Source organism: Macaca fascicularis, chromosome 10, assembly GCF_037993035.2.
Source record: "Macaca fascicularis isolate 582-1 chromosome 10, T2T-MFA8v1.1".
NCBI lineage: Eukaryota > Metazoa > Chordata > Mammalia > Primates > Cercopithecidae > Macaca > Macaca fascicularis.
Genome location: NC_088384.1, coordinates 1,417,223 through 1,442,046, shown reverse-complemented (window position 1 = coordinate 1,442,046; position 24,824 = coordinate 1,417,223). Strand labels below are relative to the sequence as shown.

At 45.2% G+C, this 24,824-nt stretch overlaps 1 protein-coding gene across 8 annotated transcripts in view; it reads left to right on the top strand.

Moving 5' to 3' along the window:
* Positions 1–24,824, top strand: part of MOV10L1 (Mov10 like RNA helicase 1) — a 70,902-nt gene that overhangs the window by 23,436 nt on the left and 22,642 nt on the right. For 6 of the 8 annotated variants that reach the window (XM_074003412.1, XM_045363392.3, XM_015457031.4 and 3 more), the window contains exons 10-15: positions 3,752–3,866; positions 8,990–9,167; positions 10,127–10,197; positions 12,343–12,434; positions 19,200–19,258; positions 19,728–19,828. In XM_074003412.1, the coding sequence (XP_073859513.1) occupies positions 3,752–3,866; positions 8,990–9,167; positions 10,127–10,197; positions 12,343–12,434; positions 19,200–19,258; positions 19,728–19,828 (616 nt within the window). Of the gene's footprint in view, positions 1–3,751; positions 3,867–8,989; positions 9,168–10,126; positions 10,198–11,042; positions 11,179–12,342; positions 12,435–19,199; positions 19,259–19,727; positions 19,829–24,824 lie in introns of those variants that run through there. The other 2 variants (XM_074003413.1, XM_074003414.1) reach the window with 2 other exon arrangements.

Genomic DNA, 24,824 nt, shown 5'->3' with positions numbered 1-24,824 from the left:
GACAGAGTCTCTCTCTCTTGCCCAGGCTGGAGTGCAGTGGCGCAATCTCGGCTCACCGCAAGCTCCGCCTCCCGGGTTCACGCCATTCTCCTGCCTCAGCCTCCCGAGTAGCTGGGACTACAGGCACCTGCCACCTCGCCTGGCTGGTTTTTTTTTTTTTTTTTTTTTTTTTTTTTGGTATTTTTTAGTAGAGACGGGGTTTCACCGTGTCTGCCAGGATGGTCTCGATCTCCTGACCTCGTGATCCGCGCGTCTCGGCCTCCCAAAGTGCTGGGATTACAGGCTTGAGCCACCATGCCTGGCCTTACAGCAGGCTTTTCTAAAGTTTAATGACTTTGTCCCGTGTATGTGACGTTTCCTCCATCAGCTATAATAACTGATGGGTTTGAGCTCTGCTACTACCCCAGAGCCCCCGAGGGTGAGATGGGTCACTTTTGTAATATGCGAAAATTCTGAATTTCAAATCACGTGTTGCCCCAGTTACAGTTCAAGATGAGGGATTACGGACTTCTACTAAGTTGTAGACTGAAGGGAAAACCTGTTACCAGAGAAGAATATGTGGTTGTTTACCTTTTAAGGTTAGACCATTGTCTGAATCACAGCACCACCACCAAGAAGCTGTGTGACCTTGGGCAAGTTTCTTAACCACTCTGAGCCTTATTCTTGTTGGTAAAATGATAGTCCCTGCCTCGTGTGGTTTAAAGGTTGAGTGAGGTCATGCATGTAAAATGTACAGTTTCCTGGCACAAAGCAATCACTCAGTAAGTGAATAAGCACTCGTCATCCCTGGGCACATTATTATTGAGAAAAAGGGGCTCACTGCCTGATGCATTAGAGGCCATTGCTACAACAGTGGGTTTCTGAGAAAAGAAAAGCTTTGTATTGAAAACCAACCCCCAAGGAGACAGGAGTCAAGCTCAAATGTGTCTCTGTGCTGGCTTTAAGGCAGTAATTTTATCAGAAAACATTTAGCGGGTAGAGTCTGGGATTAACAGGTAGTTGGTGGAAGGAAAAGGGAGGGCTGGAAAGGCCTTGGGTGTGCGTAGTTACCTCTTCATGCTACCTCACGGGTCATGTGCCAGTTCTCATGAAACACATGGTGGGAATCCAGGCTGTGATGTCAGTAAGCTCTGCACAAACTCCAGTTGTCAATTTTGGTTCTAGCTGATCTCAGCCAGTCCTTTGATGTCATAAGCAGAGGGAGTCTTAGCGTTGGAGTTGTTTCTTTTTTTTTTTTTTTTTTTTTTTTTGAGACGGAGTCTCGCTCTGTGGCCCAGGCTGGAGTGCAGTGACCGGATTTCAGCTCACTGCAAGCTCCGCCTCCCGGGTTCACACCATTCTCCTGTCTCAGCCTCCCAAGTAGCTGGGACCACAGGCGCCTGCCACCTCGCCCGGCTAATTTTTTGTATTTTTTTTAGTAGAGATGGGGTTTCATCGTGTTAGCCAGGATGTTCCCGATCTCCTGACCTCATGATCCGCCCGTCTCGGCCTCCCAAAGTGCTGGGATTACAGGCTTGAGCCACCGCGCCCGGCCTGGAGTTGTTTCTTATCACCCATCCTTCAGGCTCAAGAATTTCTGTTAGTCATTGGTTTCTTTAACTCTTTGGGCACAGTTTCAACATGAAGGGGCTGTAGGGATGTAACCCAGAAAAGGAGCAGGAGGGTCCCTCGGCTGCCAGACAGAGTCGAGTCCCCGAGGATCGAGTTTTAATTGTAGGAGCCTTGGAGGATCCCTGGTTCTCATCTAGTGATACACCAAACAGCTTTCTAGTTAGCATTTGGCTTAACACAAAGTGAAATACACAAAGAAACAGCCACAAGGATTTTAACCCCCTGGTCAGTTACTTCCCTGTGAATATTAACATATTGTGGGGGAGCGTCTCTAAAACAAGGACATTAGTTTCCTGCCGGTCAGGTTGGTGACCCAGAGTGCCTGACCCGGGTTGGCTCAAGCACACCTGGAGCACCAGGTGTCTGGACCTGCCCATGCGGGCATTGGCGGGTGCCTGCTTCCAGAGCTGTCCATCTGTGGCTGCCTGTCACAGGCACTGTACTTCCTGCTAGGACCCCCAGTGCCAGGCAGCTTTGGCTCTTAGAGCAGCGCTTTCACTCAGCAGATCTGTTCTGGGTGCTCTGTAGGCAAGCACCTTCCCAGCTGAGTTTATCCACCCATCATGGTAGCGACCACATTTTGTTAATCCAGCGTGTCTGTTGAGGCCATGTGGTTCTGTTAGCTGTTCAGGCTGTTGACCTAAGCCTATAGTGATCATCCTGGTTTCCCTTTACCTTGTTCATGTTAGTAATCAATGCTTTCCAAATACACCTCATGTGAGCACTGACATAACCCTTGACACAAACCACAGGGAGTGTCTTCACACCGTTTCTCCTGTTGAGGGGTGAGCCAGTGGAACCCAAATTGAGATGACAGTGAATGGAATACAGAGAGCAATGTGAGCTCTCTTGGGTGAGACTGCACTGAAATGGAAAGCTAGGAGGGAATGAGGGATAAAGGTCCAGCTAACATCCTTATTCGCTGAATTGAGGTTTATCAACCTCACTCTGACTTTTCGTTTCCCTGTTCTCTCCTGGCTTCTCCTCTCCTGTCTGTCCCTTTCCCGTCGTCTCTGTTGCTGCATTGGGCTTGCCTCCAGAGCAGCAATGTTCTTCATCCTGAACATGCAGAGAAACCACAGGCGGCCGGGCGCGGTGGCTCAAGCCTGTAATCCCAGCACTTTGGGAGGCCGAGGCAGGCGGATCACGAGGTCAGGAGATCGAGACCATCCTGGCTAACATGGTGAAACCCCGTCTCTACTAAAAAAATACAAAAAACTAGTCGGGCGAGGTGGCGGGCGCCTGTAGTCCCAGCTACTCGGGAGGCTGAGGCAGGAGAATGGCGTAAACCCGGGAGGCGGAGCTTGCAGTGAGCTGAGATCTGGCCACTGCACTCCAGCCCGGGTGACAGAGCGAGACTCCGTCTCCAAAAAAAAAAAAAAAAAGAAACCACAGGCTGGGAAACAACAAAAACAAATCGAAGGCAGGACCCAGACAGAGCAGCCTTTTCCTAATGTGTGCTTTGCAGGGATAGGCCCAGATGGAGTCCTGATGACAAATACAGTAGGAAGAGCTCAGCTCATAGAATGTTAAAAACAGCTCTTTTCAAACTCCTGGTTCCAGCAGATTCTGGGGGTTCCAGCCCTGTTTTCCCACAGCCTGTGCAGCTACACCTACCTGTTTACAAATAGTAGACTCATGGGAACTATTTGAGGAAAGGATCCCAGAGCTAAAACAAAAGCTTCAAACCACTGCCTTAGACCAGCTGTTCATATATCAGTTCTTTTCAGTGAGTGGATGAACTTTGGTCTCCCTAAAATAGGACAGGATGTTTAGGTAAGAATGTCTAGGCCAGGTGCGGTGGCTCACACCTGTAATCCCAGCACTTTGGGAGGCCAAGGTGGGCGGAGCACAAGGTCAGGAGATCGAGACCATCCTAGCTAACTCGGTGAAACCCCGTCTCTACTAAAAATACAAAAAATTAGCCGGGCACGGTGGCGGGCGCCTGTAGTTCTAGCTACTCGGGAGGCTGAGGCAGGAGAATGGCTTGAACTCGGGAGGCAGAGCTTGCAGTGAGCCTAGATCGCGCCACTGCACTCCAGCCTGGGCGACAGAGCGAGACTCCGTCTCAAAAAAAAGAATGTCTAGTGATACCTGGCAATAAAGACTTGTTTTTAACTTGTGAACTTAATTTTTTAAGGAACTCAAGACGACAACTTCCAAGTTTTCTTCCACAATATCCAATCCCAGATAGACTTAGAAAATGTGTGGAACAAAAAATTGACATCCTGACTTTCCAGCCATTACTTGCAGAGGTAGGAAGTGTCTGATGGCCTGTGGGGTGTTTGCATCTTCTAATGCTCTTGTTTTCTGACAAAGCCAGGAGGTTCCTTCTCAGGTTCAGACCTTCATCTGGCTCATTTTCTTCACAGGTAGCTGAGATAACGAGGGTCACTGTCTGGTCCTGAGGCACACTGCCAGACCTGCTATGCTTCAGGGGCTGGCATCCCACAGCTTCACTGGGAGTCACGCACAGGGCCTTTGGGGTCTGGAGCAGAAGAACTCAGGGATACCTGTGCCATCAACTCAGCCTCTCTCACTAGACTAGGAGGCCTTTGTTATGAGCAAGAAGCATTCCAGCCTCTTAACATCACCCTGACAGAGCCAGCAGGGCAAGGGTCCAGGGGAGGAGAGCCCAGGTCCCCACCCATATGAGAGACAGAGGAGCATGTTCTGAGTGAGGTGTCTGGAGAAGAAAAGTCCAAGAAGGATGAAAAGTCTATGAAATTTGACAGTTTGAGGGGAGAACATTGCCCTTTGTCCAGGAGGGTTTTTTTCTGTAGAGCTTTGAGGTGTTCTGAGAGTCCCCAGCTAAACTGGAGCTCCAGTGCCAGAGCACCTGGCAGCCCTGTCCTGAGGAGAATGAAGGGAACGGGACCTGGGTGTTCACCATGCACCCTTCAGGGGATACTTGTTCTACCAGGAGGACAGGCTGATGCCCCATGACCAGGGGTTCCTCACACAGGAAACTAACTTATTCTGGCAGACGCCCTCGTGGCTCTCGTCTGACCTGTGTCCAGGTTATGCCTGCTTGACCATCTGGCACTGGGAGCTCAATCTTATGTTCCTCAATGCCAGGGAAAACGCGGCCTGGGCAGCACTGGGTTCTTGGGTTGGAAGGTGCAATTCAATCCATTGCCATGATAGAAACAAGTTCAGATATGTTTTACTCACAGATCCTGGGCAGGGAGGATGCCATGAGTCGGGAGTGCAGTCCTCTCTCCCCCAGTCATTTTGAGTTTGCAGGCAAATGCCTGAATGGTTCATTGAAAGAAAGTGGCAGAAAAAGCTGGACCTGGGTCTGCTGGGATGGGGAGGTGCTCCTCAGCTCCTCCCTTGGGACCCAGGTCTGCTGGGCTTGGAGGGTGCTCCTCAGTTCCTTCCTCAGGCCACCAACCTGATGTTTTGATGCTGCAGCTTTGTAGTAAGTTTTGAAATCAGGAAATTTGAGTCCTCCATCTTTGTTGTTCTTTGGCAAAATTTATTTTGCTTTTCAAGATCTTTCATATGAATTTTAAGATGCTTTTTTCTATTTCTGCAAAATACACCATTGGAATTTTTTTCCCCAGAGACGAAGTCTCACTACATTGCCCAGGCTGGTCTCAGACTCCTGGCCTCAAGTATTCCTCCCCTCTCAGCCCCCCAAAGTGCTTGGGATTACAGGTGTGAGCCACTGCACCTGGCCTGTCATTGGAATTTTGATGGGAATTGCATTGAATCTGTAGATTGCGTTGGTTAGTATGGACATTTTAACAATATTGAATCCTCCAGGCTATGAACATGGAATATGTTAACATTTATTTATGTCTTCTTTAATTTCTTACAGCAGTGTTTTGTCATTTTCTTTGTATGTGTTTTTCACTTCTTTGGTTAAATTAATTTGTAAGTATTTTATTCTTTTTGTTGCTGTTGTAAATACATTGCTCTCATAGCTTACTTTTCAGATTCTTCATTGTTGTTTAGAAATGAAGATACTTTTTGTCCTTTGATTTTGTACCCTGCTACTTTGCTGAATTTATTTATTCTAACAGCTTTTTGTGGAATCTTTTAGAGTTTTCTACATATAAAATTACGCCATCTGCAAACATATAATTTTACTTCTTCTTTTTCAATTTAGATGCCTTTCATTTCCTTTTCTTGCCTAATTGCTCCGGCTAGAACTTCTAGTACCATGTTGAATAGGAGTGGTGAAAGCAGGCATCCTTCTCTTGGAAGTTCCTAATCTTATGGGAAAAGCTTTCAATCTTTCACCATTGAGTATGATGTTAACAGTGGGTTTTTCAGCCGGGCGCGGTGGCTCAAGCCTGTAATCCCAGCACTTTGGGAGGCCGAGACGGGCGGATCACGAGGTCAGGAGATCGAGACCATCCTGGCTAACACGGTGAAACCCCGTCTCTACTAAAAAATACAAAAAACTAGCCAGGCGTGGTGGCGGGCACCTGTAGTCCCAGCTACTTGGGAGGCTGAGGCAGGAGAATGGTGGGAACCCGGGAGGCGGAGCTTGCAGTGAGCTGAGATCCAGACACTGCACTCCAGCCTGGGGGACAGACCGAGACTCCGTCTCAAAAAAAAAAAAAAAAAAAAAAAGTGTGTTTTTCATATATAACTTTTATCATTTTGAGGTGGTGGTTTTCTTTCTTTCTTTTCTTTTCTTTCTTTTTTTTTTCTTTTCCTTTCTCTCTCTCTCTCTCTCTTTTTTTTTTTTTTTTTTTTTTTTTGAGCCAGGCTCTCCTGTGGCCCAGGCTGGAGTGCAGTGGTGTAATCACAGCTCACAGCTGTGACTACAGGGGTACACCACCATGCCTGGCTAACTTTCGTATATCATAGAGATGGGGTCTCAAAATCCTCCCGCCTTGGCCTCCCAAAGTGTTGGAATTACAGGCAAGTACAGGCATGAGCCACCACACCCAGCCTGGTTTTCTTCTCTTCCTGGTTTGTTAAATGTTATCATGAAAGGGTGTTAAATTTTGTCAGATGCTAGCCAGGCGTGGTGGCATGCACCTGTAATCCCAGCTACCTTGGAGGCACTTGAGCCCAGGAGGCAGAGGTTGCTGCGAGCTGAGATCACACCATTGCACTCCAGCCTTGGTGACAGAGGGAAACACTGCCTCAAAAAAAAAAAAAGAAAAGAAAATTCAGTTGCTTTTTCTGTATTGAGATGATCATGTGATTTTTCTTTCCTTCTGTTAGTGTGTGTTGCTACAGTAATTGATTTTCAGATATTGAACTATCCTTGCATTCCAGGAATAAATTCCACTTGATCAAAGGGTGTAATCCTTTTATGTATGTATTTTTGAGACAGGGTCTCGCTGTGTTGCCCAGGCTGGAGTGCAATGGCTTAGTCACTGCTCACTGCAGCCTCAAGCTCCTGGGCTCAAGCAATCCTCCCACCTCAGTCTCCCAAGTAACTGGGACTACAGGAATGAGCCACCACACCCAGCTAATCCTTTTCATACGCTCCTGAATTTTGTGTGCTAGTATCATTGAGGATTTTTGCATCAGTGTTCATATTGGTCTGTAGTTTTCTTTTCGTGAAGTGTCTCTGTCTGGCTTTGGGATCAGGGTAATGCTCGCCTTATAAGAGTAAGTCAGAGTGTTCCCTCCTCTTGAATCTTTTTGGAAAAGTTCGAGAAGGTTTGGTATTAGTTATTCTTCAAATGTTTGGTAGAATTTAGCTTTGGAACCATCAGGTCCTGGGGTTTTCCTTTTCAGAATATCGATTACCACTTTAACCTCCTTAGTAGTGATCGGTCTATTCAGATTTTCTGTTTCTTCATGGTTTAGTCTTAGTAGGTTTTGTGTTTCTAGGAATTCGTCCATTTCATCTGGGTATTGGTGTACAATTGCTTATACTCTCTTATAATCCTTTTTATTTCTGTAGAATCTGTAGTAATGTTCCCACTTTCCTATCTTATTTTAGTAATTTATGTCTTTCTCTTTTTTTCTAGTTAATCTACTAAAAGTCTGTCAATTTTGTTGATCTTTTTAGAGAACCAGCTTGTTTTCCTGGTTTTCTATATTGTTTTTCAGTTGTCTTTTGTTCATCTCTCCTCTAATCTTTATTTCCTTCTTCTATCTTTGGGTTTAGTTTGTTCTCCTTTGTCTAATTCCTTGCAGTGCTCATGGGAATCAGCACTCATGGTCACAAATTCCCTTAGCACTGCTCATGCTTTTCCCGTAAGTCTTGCTATGTTGTGTTTTTGTTTTTATTCATCTCCTAAGTATTTTTTTAGTTTTTCTAATGGGGTTCTTTTGCTTTAATTCTTATCTTTGCACTTTTGCACATAACGTTGTTTCTTCTTAGCTGCTTTTAAGATTCTCTCTTTTATCACTTATATTAATAGATTTGGTTTATGATGTGTGGTGGTAGAGATTCTTTTCTTCCTGTTCTTGTGCTCAGGGTTCATTGGGATTCTTGAATATGTGGCCTTGAGTTTTCTTCACATTTGGAAATTTTCAGCCACCATGTGTTCAGATGCACTTTCTGCCCTCCCACTTTCTGATTCCGGGCAGGCTGCTGTGAGTTTTCCCCCACCTCATGCTGAGGCCCTGGTCTGGCCCCACAATGGGTCTTGCAGGGTGGTGTCTCGTGCATTCCTCAGTGCTGAACTGATGGTCCCGAGTGGGTCCCCCGACCCCTCCACACCACTGTGTGCTGCTTGCTCTTCCCAGCACCCAACCCCATAGACCAGAGCTCCTCTCCTCAGAGACCATGCGGCTCCCCGAGTCCTCTGTGCTGGGGCCTAGGAGCTCTGTTCAGGTACAGGTGGGTCAGTCATGGGGCCTCCATGGATTGTTTCCCCAGTCTTGGGATCACAGTCCTGTGCTGCGTGATGTTCATTGTTTAAACACCATCATTTCTTATTTCTATGTCTCTAAGTTTTTTTCAGGTACAAGGGTAAATCTGGTTCTTGTTAGTCCACTTTGGCCAGACCTAGAAGTTTGTCCTTTTTTCACAGACGTCTGTGGAAGCCAAATTCTACCTTTCCAGAATTAACTTGGACAACCTGAAAAAGAGCAGGGAGGGTGGACAGTGCTGGGCAGTGCAGGGAGGGACACCACCAGCTGGAGCCCCACAGCCTCGTGCCAAAGGCCAGGGAGCGTGCTGGAGCCTCATGGCCCTCGTGCTGAAGGCTGGGAAACGTACTGAGGCATTAGCAGACTCTGGCGAGAATTGCCCTACCTGGGGGGCCATGTGCTGAACTGGAGCTGTTGGGACGTCCCCGCTGCAGAGCTGCTGCTTTCCATTGTACCGCTGCGCTGTTGCTGACTTTATAGCTTTCCGTTGTGCTGCTGCGCTGTCGCTGACTTTATAGCTTTCCAGTGTGCCGCTGCGCTGTCGCTGACTTTGTATTCTATATGTTTATGTGTTTTCCAGCTTCTGAACATGTCAAATTACAAGGAGAAGTTTTCAACTTTGCTGTGGCTTGAGGAGATTTATGCAGAAATGGAACTGAAAGAGTACAACATGAGCGGGATCGTCTTAAGAAGGAATGGGGATCTGCTGGTTCTGGAGGTCCCAGGGTTGGCCGAAGGGAGACCTTCTCTGTACACAGGTGTGTTTGTTACTCGCATGCTTCCCTAGGTAGACTAGCAGAGAAACCACCCTTAAGAGAGAAAAGATACTCTTTAACTGGCAATATGACAGTCACATTATCGCATTTTCTTTCTTTTGGGTTAGAATTTCACTAAAAATCAGCAACCTATGTACATCAAGCATGCAAGCATGTTTCTTTGTTGTATTTCTTTTTTTTTTTTTTTTTTTTTTTTTGAGACAGAGTCTCGCTCTATCGTCCAGGCTGGAGTGCAGTGGCCGGATCTCAGCTCACTGCAAGCTCCGCCTCCCGGGTTCACGCCGTTCTGCCGCCTCAGCCTCCCAAGCAGTTGGTATTACAGGCACCCACCACACGCCCGACTAATTTTTTGTATTTTTAGTAGAGATGGGGTTTCACTGTGTTAGCCAGGATGGTCTCGATCTCCTGACCTCATGATCCGCCCACCTCGGCCTCCCAAAGTGCTGGAATTACAGGCGTGAGCCACCGCGCCAGGCCTCTTTGTTGTATTTCATTATTTGTAAACAGTTGACCCCAGTAATTTTTGTTTGTTTGTTTGTTTGTTTTTTGAGATGGAGTCTCGCTCTGTTGCCCAGGCTGGAGTGCAATGGCAGGATCTCGGCTCATTGCAACTTCCGCCTCCCGGGTTCACGCCATTCTCCTGCCTCGGCCTCCCTAGTAGCTGGGACTACAGGTGTCCACCACCATGCCCGCCTAATTTTTTTTGTATTTTTAGTAGAGACAGGGTTTTGCTGTGTTAGCCAGGATGGTCTCAATCTCCTGACCTCGTGATCTACCTGCCTCGGTCTCCCAAAGTGCTAGGATTACAGGTGTGAGCCACCATGCCCGACCTGACCCCAGTAATGTTTTATTGAACTTCCTCATGTTGGATTTTATAGGACAGCACAGAAATTTGTGATTTTGTATTAGCTTTAAACATGGTAATATATTTTTTTAACTAGGTGATAAACTGATTTTAAAAACTCAAGAGTACAATGGACATGCCATCGAATACATCAGCTACGTGACTGAGGTGAGAGCACACTCTCTTAATGAGTTCACGTTGGATGCACTCTTCTGACTGGTTGGAAAGGTAACATTCTCCCCACGGCTTTTGGGGAAGTGCTCCCATATGCATTGGCTATTTTGGAAAATGTGAAGATACAGTGAATCTTTAAATAATTTTTGATGCATAAAGGAAACTTAATACTGTAATTTTCAACCACGTAAAACATTTATCTTTTAGGTTATATGTAAGTCACGTTGTTTGCGTTGAGTTATATTTGGGCATTCTGAATGTATTCCGGAAGAGCTCGCAGAGTGGAAACCTTGAAAGGAAAAATACACCTACAAGTTTGCAGCTCTGATGTTTGTGTGAAGGTGGTTTTTTTGGCTTTGAGTAGCTCCTGGTGCTCCAGATGGTTCTGCATGGGATGGTCTGTGACTCTTGGGCTGGATTTTACTGGTCATGTACTGAGCATAGCACTGGGAGCGATACTGGGATCTGCATAAGAGGGGAGGTGCTTTATCTGTGCATCAGAGAAGATGAAGCGACACATTACTTAATGTAGAAAACTTGAATGGAGAATGCCAGAGCCTTTACTGTCAGAGGGAAGAAGGACTGAGAGAGCTAGAAGAGCCTGGTAAGGATCTGGAGAAGAGGCAGCCTCCAACCTTTGCCGCCACAGTCACTCTGGGCTACACCTTCATGCAGGGTCCATGCTGTGGCTGATTTCGTAGAATGGGATATTTCCCAGAAGACAAAATCTTGGCAGGATTTCAGAGATCTTGTAATGACTTAGGCCATGGCCTGTGTACTGAGATGTGAGACACGGGTGACATGACCTCGCCAGCTCTCCATTACCCACTTTTGCTGTTGATCAAGTTGACATGAGGAGCCCAAGATGGCCGAGTGACCATCTTAGCCTCCAAATAGTAGACCAGCTGTGCCAAGAAAGGAAGCCTAGCATACCAAAACCTCCAAAGAAGCAGAGCCAGAGATCTCAGGAGGAAGGTACCTGCCTGCCTCCACCCCTGGTTCCTGAGCCGTATGGCTGGGCCTCCATGCCATTGATCAAACCCTGGCATCTGAAATGACCTTCCATATCCTTTTGAGCTCCAAAAATTATTTTCGTCTTTTCAGGCTCTCTTGGATGCTACCTCCTCCTCTTCTCAAGTAGACTAACGCGTGTCTCCTGTGTACAGTGAGGACTTGGTCTGTCTTCCTCATCCTCAGGGGAAACGATCCCACAGTCCTGTACCACTGTTGCTTCCCTTCCTCCCGGGGCTGGAAGCCAGCCCGGGGCGTAGCTTCCCGACCCTCTGCTGGTGTCAGCCCTGACCCTCAGGAAACTCACCCTGTTGCCTGAGCTACCTGGAGAAGAGCTTGAGCTCCTTTTGGATCAGGGCTTTCCTTCTTATTTTTCTACCCACACTATCTAGGAAAGAATATGCAGAACTGATCATGCAGGATCTTGCTTTAGCTGGAGGGCTTTTCTACTAAAAGGAGAAGTCTTGTAATGGCTGTTTTTTGTTTTTTGTTTTTTTTTTGAGATGGAGTCTCACTCTGTCACCCAGCCTGGAGTGCAGTGGTACGATCTTGGCTCACTGCAACTTCCACCTCCCAGGTTCAAGAGATTCTTCTGCCTCAGCCTCCCAAGTAGCTGAGATTACAGGTGCCCACCACCACACCCGGCTCCTTTTTCTATTTTTAGTAGAGACAGGGTTTCTGCCTGTTGGCCAGGCTGGTCTCAAACTCCTGACCTCAAGGTGATCTGCCCACCTTGGCCTCCCAAAGTGCTAGGATTACAGGTGTGAGCCACTGCACCTGGCAGACCTTCTTATCGAGGCTTCCTTACAGTAGGTAACACTTGGCTACACTTGTGGTTGTTTTGTTTGTGTCTATGGAGTCAGTGACCTCCCATGCATTCTCTATTCTCAGAGCCTTAGGAGAGGCTACAGCCCAGCGAATTGAAGTTCAATAAGTTTGAGTGTAGTGATCCATTTCCTCTTGTTTGTATAATTGAATGGCATAATGATTTAATCCTTTTCAACTAATTTTGCAGATAGGTATCAAATTTTAGCTCAAAGCTGTAGAATGCATTTCTGATGATGTGTTGCTGGATATAGATATCACATTATTCCAAGAAATCAGGTATATTGTTTGTTTCTTTTTTAGATTCATGAAGAAGATGTAACTCTTAAAATTAATCCAGAATTTGAACAAGCCTATAACTTTGAACCTATGGATGTGGAATTCACATATAATAGGTAATGCTTTTAGTGAGTCTTCTTTCAAATGTCTTTTTTTTTTTTTTTGAGACAGGGTCTCGCTCTGTCACCCAGGCTGGATTGCAGTGGCGCGATCTTGGCTCACTGCAACCTCCGCCTCCCAGGTTCAAGTGATTCTCCTGCCTCAGCCTCCCGAGTAGCTGGGACTACAGGTGCCTGTCACCACACCCAGCTAATTTTTGTATTTTTAGTAGAGATAGTGTTTCACCATATTGGCCAGACTGGTGTCGAACTCCTGACCTTGTGATCTGCCTGCCTTGGCCTCCCAAAAGTGCTGGGATTACAGGCGTGAGCCACCGCGCCCGGCCGTCTTTTTTTGTTGGTTTGTTTAATAGAGATGGGATCCCAGGCTGGTCATAAACTCCTAGGCTCAAGTGATCCTCCTGCCTCAGCCTCCCAAAGTTTTGGGAGTATAGGTGTGAGGCACCATGCCCAGTTAATTTGTCTCTTTATCTTTGATTGGACAGTCTTCTCTTGAGTATGGCCGTTGACATCTAAGTAGTGACGTAGGAGCCCCCACCACACCTGTGGTTGACGTGTAGAGGCCTCGTGGATGAAGTGGGCTCCTACAGAATTTTTGCATGTCCCGTGTTTCTAGCTTTATTATCAACTATTTTTTGAGATATAAAGGTGCATACATTTGCATGTTCATTCTTTCCCAGACCTCACGTGCACTGGATCTTTGGTTCATGCCTCACTGTCACTGTCAGCTACCAGCTCCTTACTTTTATTTGTTTTCTAGTCAGATGAGGGGTGCTGTGACCTGGCACCCAGCTGACTTTTTCTTCCTCCACAAAACCATTAACTAGTCGTGAACAAAAAGTGTATTCTTCAGTTTTAATTCTTCTGAACTTTAGAAAAGGAGTAACTTGCTGTATTTGGTTCCTAGGAGCTGCAGATTTTCACTAAACATTGTGTTCCTGAGATGTCTTCATGTTGTTGCCTGTAACTACTGTTCATTGGTTGGCGGTTGTGTGAATACCCTGGTTTTCTGTTGATGGACATCTTCATTGTTTCCTGTTACTATTGTTTGCTGCTTTTCCTAGAGCCGCTGTGTATGTGGGGGTGGGATTGCTGGGTTTGGGGTATATTCCTGTTTCCAGCTTTACAAGTGGTTGCATCAGTGACTTCCGGTATCCAGGTATATAACAGCCTGTTGATCAGTGCCCTCCCTGCAGTCTGATTTTGTTCGATTTCCTAACTGGTGCCACTCTGGTAGGTGTGTAATGCGTCTCATGATGGTCTTGATTTACTTTTCTCTGGCTTACTTACAAGGCTGAGAATCTTCTTGTTTGTGGACTGTAAAATGTTCATCTTCCGTGAAATGCTTGCTTGCGTTTTTTGCCCTCTTTTTTATTGAGTACTTTATCTGATTTTCATTGTTGGAGGAGTCCTTTCTGTATTCCTTATGATAAACTATTCTTAGGTACATATCTTCTCCAGATTTGTTCCTTGTCTTTTAGCTTTTTAAAAAGTGTCTTTTGAGGCTGGGTGCGGTGGCTCACACCTGTAATCTCAACACTTTGGGAGGCCAAGGCAGGCGGATCTCTTGAGGTCAGGAGTTTGAGACCAGCCTGGCCAACATGGGGAAACCCCATCTCTACTAAAAATACAAAACTTAGCTGGGCATGGTGGCACATGCCTGTAGTCCCAGCTACTTGAGAGGCTGAGGCAGGAGAATTGCTTGAACCCAGGAGGCGGAGGTTGCGGTGAGCTGAGATCACACCACTGCACTCCAGCCTGAGACAGAGTGAGACTCTGTCTCAAAAAACTATGTATATATTTTTTAATATATATAAATATATGTGTCTTTTTATTAACAGAAGGTGCTAGTTTTAATATAGTCAAATTTATCAATTTTTTTTTAATATTAGTGCTTTTTATGTCTGAAAAATTGGCAGTATTTGGGCTACAGCCAGATTGGAATGTGTTGAGAATGAATGAATGGACTACGGGGAAATGGAGAAATGTCGTTGATTCCTTTTTAAGGCATTTGCCCATGAAAGGGAGGGTAGGATGGAGAGAGAGCGAGAGAAATTGGTGACCAAAGAGATACAGGAGGCCCTGGAGGGGGTGCTTTTTGTTTGCTGTACAAGACGAGAGACCCCAGCATGTGAGTGCCATGAGAAGGCCCAGGAATGGGAAGGGAGGGGCAGCTGTGTTGGATGACGCATGAGGGTTGGCTGGGGCCACAGGGAGCAGCAATGCTGGTAGAAGGCACACGGCTCCCATCATGGCAGCCAGAGAGACTATAGCCCACGTCTAGGCCTGGACTCTTTGACCTGCTTTGACTTTAGAACAGAGCTGATTCTCATAGTGTGAAGGGGTATCTCGTGGATTTAATTTGTATTTTTCTAATAACTAGTGATGCTGAACCTTTTTTTTTTTTTTTTTTGAGACGGAGTCTCACTCTGCCCCCTGGGGTGCAGTGGTACGGTCTCGGCTCACTGCAAGCTCCGCCTCCCAGGTTCAAGCCTTTCTCCTGCCTCAGCCTCTCCCAAGTAGCTGGGACTACAGGCACCTGCCACCACACCTGGCTAATTTTTTTGTATTTTTTTTAGTAGAGACGGGGTTTCCCCGTGTTAGCCAGGATGGTCTCAATCTCCTGACCTCATGATCCACCCGCCTCGGCCCCCCAAAATGCTGGGATTACAGGCGTGAGCCACTGTGCCCGGCCCCGTTTTTTGTTTTTTTTGAGACAGAATCTTGCTGTGCCCCCCAGGCTGGAGTGCAGGGGCATGATCTCGGCTCACTGCGAGCTCCACCTCCCAGGTTCACACCATTCTTCTGCCTCAGCCTCCAGAGTAGCTGGGACTGCAGGCGCCCGCCACCACGTCTGGCTAATTTTTTTGTATTTTTAATAGAGACAGGGTTTCACCGTGTTAGCCAGGATGGTCTTGATCTCCTGACCTCATGATCTGCCCACCTTGGCCTCCCAGATTGCTGGGATTACAGGTGTGAGCCACTGTGCCCGGCCGCTGAACATCTTTTTATGTGCTTTTTTGCCATTTGTACAAAATCTTTGTTGAAGTCTTTCCTCAAGTCTTTGGGCACATTTTAAAAAATTGTTTTCTCATGATTGAGTTTGCAGAGATGTTTGTATATTTTCAGTACAATGCTTTATCAGATATGTGTCTGTGCAAATATTTCCTCAGACTACAGCTTGTATTTTCATTGTTTTTATAGTGCCTTTTGAAAAGCAGAAATTATTAATTTTGGTGAAGTCCAGTTTATGAATGTTTTCTTTCACAGATCTTTTAGTGATGCATCTCAGAAATCTTTAATTTGGATCTCAACGATTTTATCCTGTTTTCTTTTAGAAACTTGGCAGCTTTAACCTGTACATTTAGGATTATGATCTATCTCATTAAGCTTTGCAAATTATTTGTGGGGTATGAATGGAAATTGGAGGGTGGAATAAACATCCAGTTGTCCAAGCATTATTTGATGAAAAAACTGTCCTTTCTCCAATGAATTACTATTGTACCTTTGTTTAAAAAAAAAAAAAAAAATCAGTTGATCAAATTTTTTTTTTTTTTTTTTTTGAGACAAAGTCTCGCTCTGTTGCCCAGGCTGGAGTGCAGTGACGTGATCTCGGCTCACTGCAAGCTCCGCCTCCTGGGTTCACGCCATTCTCTTACCTCAGTCTCCTGACTAGCTTGGACTACAGGCACCTGCCACCACACCCAGCTAAGTTTTTTATGTGTGTTTTTAGTAGAGACGGGGTTTCACTGTGTTAGCCAGGATGGTCTTGATCTCCTGACCTCGTGATCCGCCCGCCTCAGCCTCCCAAAGTGCTGGGATTATAGGCGTGAGCCACCACACCCGGCCAACCAAATATTTGTTGATCTGTTTCTGCAGACTGTCTGTTCTGTTCCGTACGGTACACTTGTCTGTGTTGACACCAACATTACAGGGTCTTATTGTCTGTCTTAGTCCACTCAGGCTGCATTAGCATAGCACCATAGATGGAGTGGCTTATAAACAACAGAAATGTATTACTCATGCTCTGGAGGTCGGGAAGCCCAAGGTCAAGGCACCAGCAGGTTCAGTGTCCTAGTGAGACTGCTTCCTGGTTCATAGGCGGCTATCTTTTCCCTGTGTCCTCACGCAGCAGAAGGGATGAGAGAGAGCTCTCTGTGCTCCGTTGTGTAAGGGCACTAACTCCATTCTTGAGGCCCCACCCTCATGACCTAATCACTTGCCAGAGGCCTCAACTCCTCATACCCAATAACATCATATTGGGGATGAAGTTTCACTGTATGAAGCTGAGGGGAACACAAACGTAGTATATGATATGTGCCTTTATGATAAGTCTCAAAATCAGGTAGTATCAAGCCTTCAACTTTGTTCCTTTTCAGAGTTGTCTGGCTATTCTAGGTCTTTATTATTCCATGGATTTTAGGTCATATCAGTTTCTACAGAAAGCATGTTGGGATTTTGATTGGGATTACATTGAATCTATAGGTCGGTTTAAGGGAGAATTGAAATCTTAATAATAATGAGTCCTCCAGCCCTGGAAAATGGTATCTCTCTATTTATTTGCGTCTTTTTTCATTTCTTTTAGCAAGAATTTTTTTTTTTTTTTTTTTTTTTGAGACGGAGTCTCGCTCTGTCGCCCAGGCTGGAGTGCAGTGGCCTGATCTCAGCTCACTGCAAGCTCCGCCTCCCGGGTTCACGCCATTCTCCTGCCTCAGCCTCCCGAGTAGCTGGGACCACAGGCGCCCGCCAGCTCGCCCGGCTGGTTTTTTGTATTTTTTAGTAGAGACGGGGTTTCACTGTGTTAGCCAGGATGGTCTCGATCTCCTGACCTTGTGATCCACCCGTCTCGGCCTCCCAAAGTGCTGGGATTACAGGCTTGAGCCACCGCGCCCGGCCCTTAGCAAGATTTTATACTTTTCAGTGTATAGGTCTTACGTATCTTTTGTCAGATTTATACCTATTTAAAGTTTTTAAATGGCTATTATAAACAGTAATTTTTTTTTTTTTTTTTTTTTTTTTTTTTTGAGACGGAGTCTCGCTCTGTCGCCCAGGCTGGAGTGCAGTGGCCGGATCTCAGCTCACTGCAAGCTCTGCCTCCCGGGTTCACGCCATTCTCCTGCCTCAGCCTCCCGAGTAGCTGGGACTACAGGCGCCCGCCACCTCGCCCGGCTAGTTTTTTGTATTTTTTAGTAGAGATGGGGTTTCACCGTGTTAGCCAGGATGGTCTCGATCTCCTGACCTCGTGATCCGCCCGTCTCGGCCTCCCAAAGTGCTGGGATTACAGGCTTGAGCCACCGCGCCCGGCCTATAAACAGTAATTTTAACTTAAGTTTCTAATTGCTTGTTTCTAGTATTTATAAAAAGCAGTTGATTTTTGTCTGTTTACCTTGTATCCTGCAGGTCTCCTAAACTCAATAGCTACAGTAGCTTTTCATAGAGTCTGTAGGATTTTCTGCATATACAGTCCTACATCAAAGAATGACAGTTTCAAGTCGGGTGCAGTGGTTCACGCCTGTAATCCCAGCACTGTGGGAGGCCAAGGCAGGCGGATCACCTGGGGTCAGGAGTTTGAGACCAGTCTGGCCCACATGGGGAAACCCCGTCTCTACTAAAAATACAAAACATCAGCCAGGCGTGGTGGCAGGTACCTGTAATCCCAGCTACTCAGGAGGCTGAGGCAGGAGAATCACTTGAACCCAGGAGGCGGAGGTTGCAGTGAGCCAAGATTACCCTACTGCATTCCAGCCTGGGTGACAGAGCAAGGCTCTGTCTGAAAACAAAACAAAACAAAACAAAGACAGTTTTACTTCTTCCTTTCTTATTTGGATGCTCTGTATTTGTTTCCCCCTTGCCTTCCTGCACTGGTTGGAACTTCTGTGCCGGTGTGGAATAGAAGTGGTGAGAAGTGATGCACTGGCTTCGTCCCTGGTCTTAGGGGCAGGGCTATCAGTCCTGAATGAGTTAGTACAGTGTGGGTTGTAGCTTCCATAGTGGCCCTCTATCAGGTTGAGGAGATAGATTCTTATTTTAGTGAGTTTTTAATCAAGAATGGATATGGGGCCAGGTGTGGTGGCTCACACCTGTAATCCCAGCACTTTGAGAAGCTGAGGTGGGAGGATCACGTGGGCCCAGGAATTTGAGGCTTCAGTGAGCTGTGAATGTGCCACTGCACTCCAGCCTAAGCAACACAGCAAGACCTTGTCTCTTTAAAAAAAAGAATGGGTGTGGGATTTTGTCACATGCTTTTTTTTCTTTTTTCTTTTTTTTTTTTTGGCTTCATTGGTATTCTCTAGTGGTTTTTACAAAAAATTTTTTAGACAGAGTCTCACTCTGTCACCCAGGCTGGAGCGCAGTGGTGCCATCTCAGCTCACTGCAACCTCTGCCTGCCAGGTTCCAGTGATTCTCATGCCTCAGCCTCCCGAGTAGCTGGGACTACAGGCGTGCACCACCACCACACCTGGCTAATTTTTGTATTTTTAGTAGAGGCAGGGTTTCACCATGTTGGCCAGGCTGGTCTCGAACTCCTGATCTCAGGTGATCTGCCCACCTCGGCCTCCCAAAGTGCTAGGATTACACATGTAAGCTGCTGCACCCATCCTTTCTAGTGTTTTTCTGTTCTCTATTTCATTGATTGTTGGATTGTTGCTGTGTTTTTTTTATATTGACTTAAAGGTTGTATAATCAAATTTGCATTACTGTATGCCAGCCTTAATAGTTCTGAATGCAAAGTTAGTTATTTTATGTGGTTTTCTTCCCGGCAGGACTACAAGCAGACGGTGTCACTTTGCACTTGAACAAGTCATCCACTTAGGTGTAAAAGGTATTATTTTTATAGAATGATAGTGTTACATCTTCACAGAGTATTTTTATAGGCTTCATGTAAAATTTTGTGTAAAATAGTCTCTTCAGTCATAACATTAGAAGTAAAACTTTATTATATTCATGTTTTTAATTTTCTATCAAGTTTTAGTATTTTCTTACTATTTCAGCTTAGTGAATAACTAATAATAGCTTGCTTAAATAACTGAAAATAAATTCATCTTGCTCGCCTTTCCCCTCATAAATGTAATTCATTTTTGTTTTTGCAGATGGGCTAGTAAATGGCTTTCTTGTGAAGAATATGCAGTACTAATAATGCTCTGATTTAGAAACAGTGTAACAGGCAGGTTAAGAAAGGAAGGAAATAGAATATTAATTACTTTAGGGTCAGCCATAAACAACCTCTATTAATTTTTTTTTTTTTAGCTTTTTAGTTATACCTATGCTCTTACCTTTTTTTATTTTAAAAGTGTTGTTTCCAGAAGAAATTATTTTACAGTCTCCCCAAGTGACAGGAAATTGGAACCATGAACAAGACACCAAAAGCAATGGACGGTCCACCAGCAAAAAGGTAGTGCTCAGCGACGTAACTGTCTCTACACAGGGGATGGGAATTTCCTTCTTGGCGTATTAGCGCTCAGTTGACTGGAGTATTCGAGCAGTGTGGTTCACAAATAACCCAAAATTGCAGTTAAAATCAAGTGAACTACAATATTCACAAAATAGATTTAGTGTAAAGTTTATGTGCAAGGGCTAAGATGGCTACAATATATTAAATAGGGGAAGCAAAGTATGGATGTTTATATGACCTTAGAGTTGGGTTTTTTTCTTTTTCTTTTTTTTTTTTTTTTTTTGAGACAGAGTCTTGCAGTGTCACCCAGGCTGGAGTGCAGTGGTGTAATCTTGGCTCACTGCAACCTCTGCCTCCCAGATTCAAGCGATTCTCCTGCCTCAGTCTCCAGAGTAGCTGGGACTACAGGCATGTGCCACCACACCCGGCTAATTTTTGTATTTTTAGTAGAGACAGAGTTTCACCATATTGGTCAGGCTGGTCTTGAACTCCTAACCTTATGATCCACCCTCCTCGGCCCCCAAAGTGCCAGGATTATAGGTGTGAGCCACCACGCCTGGCTTTAGAGTTTTATTTTTAAATTATATGGTTTTTGTGTACACTTAGGTACATTTATGTGATTGTGTATGCATGGAAAATGTCTGGAAGGATACACACCCCGCAAATTGTTAACATTTCCAAACTTCATGAATGTTGCAAAGATATTTTATAAAAACTTCTAGGTTGGCCAGGCGCGGTGGCTCAAGCCTGTAATCCCAGCACTTTGGGAGGCCGAGACGGGTGGATCACGAGGTCAGGAGATCGAGAGACGATCCCGGCTAACACGGTGAAACCCCGTCTCTACTAAAAAATACAAAAAAATAGCCGGGCGAGGTGGCGGGCGCCTGTAGTCCCAGCTACTCGGGAGGCTGAGGCAGGAGAATGGCGTAAACCCGGGAGGCGGAGCTTGCAGTGAGCTGAGATCCGGCCACTGCACTCCAGCCTGGGTGACAGAGCAAGACTCCGTCTCAAAAAAAAAAAAAAAACTTCTAGGCCAGGCGCAGTGGCTCACTCCTCTAATCCCAGCACTTTGGGAGGCTGAGGCAGGCGGATCATGAGGTCAGGAGTTCAAGACCAGCCTGGCCAACATGGTGAAACCCCATCTCTACTAAAAATCCAAAAAATTAGCCGGGCGTGCTGGTGTACACCTATAATCCCAGCTACTTGGGAGGCTGAGGCAGGAGAATCACTTGAACCCAGGAGGCAGAGGTTGTAGTGAGCCAAGATTGAGCCACTGCACTCCAGCCTGGGCAACAAGAGCAAAACTCCATCTCAAAAAGAAAAAAAAGGTTTCATAGTCCAGTCACTCCATAATTAGTAATATAGTGCCTCTTTTTGTGAATACAATAGAAGTGGTTTTATTTATCTTCGTGTTTCTAATAACGAGAAGGTCATCTATGCCATGGTGGAGCTTACAACTTACTCTGTGCTATTCAAATTTGGTTTTATGAGCATGTTTTCGATGTATAACATGAATTTTTAAATTATATCTAATACTCAAAAATGCTTACCATTTTATACTTCCTCCCCCAAAATGCAAAAATGATAGGTTTAGAATGCCTACACAATCATGGAAAATACGACAAATGAAGCAGCAAGACGTTATCCTTGAAAGTTATTTGTGGCGTATTTTATAGTTGATCTCTTTTTTGTTCTGCAAATAGAAAGGAGTCTTCCTTGGACAGTGCTTTTCTTCTCCGTCATCACCTCATTACTAGTTCGCTATACTGCCTGATTCTCAGGGACAGTCTGTGATGCGGATGGCCTGTGAGGTCGGGGAGGTGCTACTATTTAGGTGGGCACATTCCTAATTGACTGTAGATTTTAAAATGCAAAACATTATCTTCTTATGGATTAACTAGATTGAAAATAAACTCAAGAATTTTTTTTTTTTTGGAGACGGAGTCTTGCTCTGTCGCCCAGGCTGGAGTGCAGTCAAGATGGTCTCAATCTCCTGACCTCGTGATCCGCTCGTCTCGGCCTCCCAAAGTGCTGGGATTACAGGCTTGAGCCACCGTGCCCGGCCTCAAGAATATTTCATATGTCAACCAAGATAGAATTTCAGGGACCAGATTTATCTTTCTTCCTGAAACAATAAAAAAATCAGACAAACCATATGGAACAACAATTTCAGACATTAACATCAGCTGTCATAGGACAGGGATTCCTGAGAGAGGAAACAAATGAGGTGACCCCATGGTTTTCCCAACTCACAGCCTCCCGAGAGTGTCTTGGCCAGAGAGCACCAAGAGGGAGCCCAGGTGGAGGCTGGTGACCTATCTGAGTGCAGAGACAGCATTTGGAAGGGTGGGGAGGGCAAGCGGGATAAGGCTGACAGAGTAGAATGCTGGGGAGAGGGCAGGGCACAGAGAGCATCTGGGGACCTACAGAGGTTCCTCCTTGAGTTTCCAGCTGAGCATTGATGAATGCGTGATGTGAGTAAAATACCCAGGTGTGGAAAAGAACCAGCTAGAAAGAACAGCAAGAAAAATCCTTAAAGTTGACACAGTGCCAAAAATAGCTGTGCCCACAGCCAGAGAAGAAAAACCTCATAATTCACATGTAGAGTCCTTGGGAGGGTGTTGTCTCAGGAGTGTAGAAAGTCTAGCCCTTGACTGAAGGCTGCTCCGGCCCAGACTGACAAAGTATGATGGCCTCAAAGGGAGCAAGCTGTTCCCAAATAATTGGATTGCATCCCAGAACAAAGTTTAAGAATATTTATAGGAATATAAAATTATCCAGCACCCAACAAGGTATAAAATGAACACTGTCTGACATCTGATTAAAAAATGAAAAAGTGAAAAACATAACCCAAAAGGAGGAAATTTAGTCAGTTGGAACCAACCCCCCAAAATAACATGGTAGAATCAGCAGACAAGGACATTAAAACAGTTATAAATAAGTTCCATGTGTTCCAGAAAGTAGAAGACATGAGCATGTTAATTGGAGACATGAAAGATATATAAAAGACAATTTTATCTTCTAGGAATGAAAACTTCAGTGCCTAAAATGAAAAATATATTGGACAGAATTATCAGCAGACTAGACAATGCAGAAGGAAAAAAGTGAACTTAAAGACGGAGCAGTAGAAACTATCTAAAATGGAACAGAGGTGGAGGCTGCAGTGAGCTGAAATCGTGCCACTGCACTCCAGTGTGGGCAATAGAATACAGCAATACTCCATCCCAGAAAAAAAATTAGCTGAGTGCGGTGGCAGACACCTGTAGACCCAGCTACTCAGGAGGCTGAGGCAGGAGAATCGCTTGAACCCAGGAGGTGGAGATCGCAGTGAGCCGAGATCATGCCACTGCACTCCAGCCTGGGTGACAGAGCGAGACTCTGTCTCAAAAATTATATATATATATATACACACACACACACACATATATACAGATATATATTTATATGACACATGTATATGAGACCAAGAGGGTTCATCCCACGAATGGCTTAACATTCCAAAAATCAATGTGTAATATACCATATTAACAAGCTGAAAAGGAAAAACCATCTGACAAAATCCAGCATCCATTCCTGATCAAAATTCAGCAAACTAGAAATAAAAAGGAAATTTCCGTTACCTACAAAAACCTACCTAGTGATAACTAAATGCTCTTTGCTTGTGAGATCAGGATCAGAGCATGTTTACTCAGCATTTCTGCCCAGCATTGTGCAATGAAGCAGAAAGAAAAGGCATCCACATCCTATAGAAAGTCTGATGGAGGCTGGGTATAGTGACTCATGCTGGTAATCCCAGCACTTTGGGAGGCTGAGATGGGAAAATCACTGAGAACAGCCTGGGCAACATGCAAGACCCTGTCTCTGTTTTTAAAAAGTTTAAAAATTAGCTGGGCATGGTGGCACACACCTATACTCCCAGCTACTCAGGAGGCTGAGGCAGGAGGATCCCTTGAGCCTGGGAGGTCGAGGCTGCAGTGAGCTGTGATTGTACCGCTACACTGCAGCCCTGATAAAGTGAAACCCTGTCTCAAAAAAAAAGAAAAGAAAAAACCTGATGGGATCTAAAATGAAGCTGTTAGAACTAATAAGTGATTTTGCAATATACAAGATCAGTGTAGAAAAATAAGTTGTATATATATTTCCAGTAAACACTCAGAAATTGTTTTTTGGTTTTTTGTTTGTTTGTTTTGAGACAGAGTCTCGCTCTGTTGCCGAGGCTGGAGTGCAGTGGCAGATCTCGGCTCACTGCAGCCTCCACCTCCCAGATTCAAGCAGTTCTCCTGCCTTGGCCTCCTGAGTAGCTGGGATTATAGGTGCGTGCCACTGCACCCTGCTAATTTTTGTATTTTTAGTAGAGACGAGGTTTCACCATGTTGGCCAGGCTGGTCTCGAACCCCTGACCTCATGATCCGCCCGCCTCAGCCTCCCAAAGTGCTGGGATTACAGGCGTGAGCCACCGTACCCGGCCTGAATTTTTTTTTTTTAAGTAGCACCTAAATGTTTTAAACATTATTGTATCTCTGGGGTCCGAAGACTCCATATTATCAAGTTGCCTGTTTTACCTAAAATGATCTGTAAATGCAGGACACATGCAAAAACATGAACCTGCATCCGTACCTCACAGCATAGACAAAAACTAACTTACTCTGTGGTTCGTAGCCGTAAATGTAAAGCCTGAAACTATACATCTAGAAAACAGCGTAGAAGAACATCTGCATGTCCTTTGTGCAAGGATTTTTTTTATGTGACACTAAGAGCATGACTTATAAAGAAATTGATATATTGGACTTCAGTGAAATTAAGTATTTTGCTGTTGAAAAGACACTGTTAGACAGGCACAATGGCATACACTTTTAGTCCCAGTGACCCAGGAGACTGAGGCTGGAGGATCTCTTGAGCCTAGGAGTTCAAGGCTAGCCTGGGCAACATAGAAAAACGCTGTCTCAAAAAAAAAAAAAGAAAAGAAAAAGAAAAGACACTGGTAAAACAACGAAAA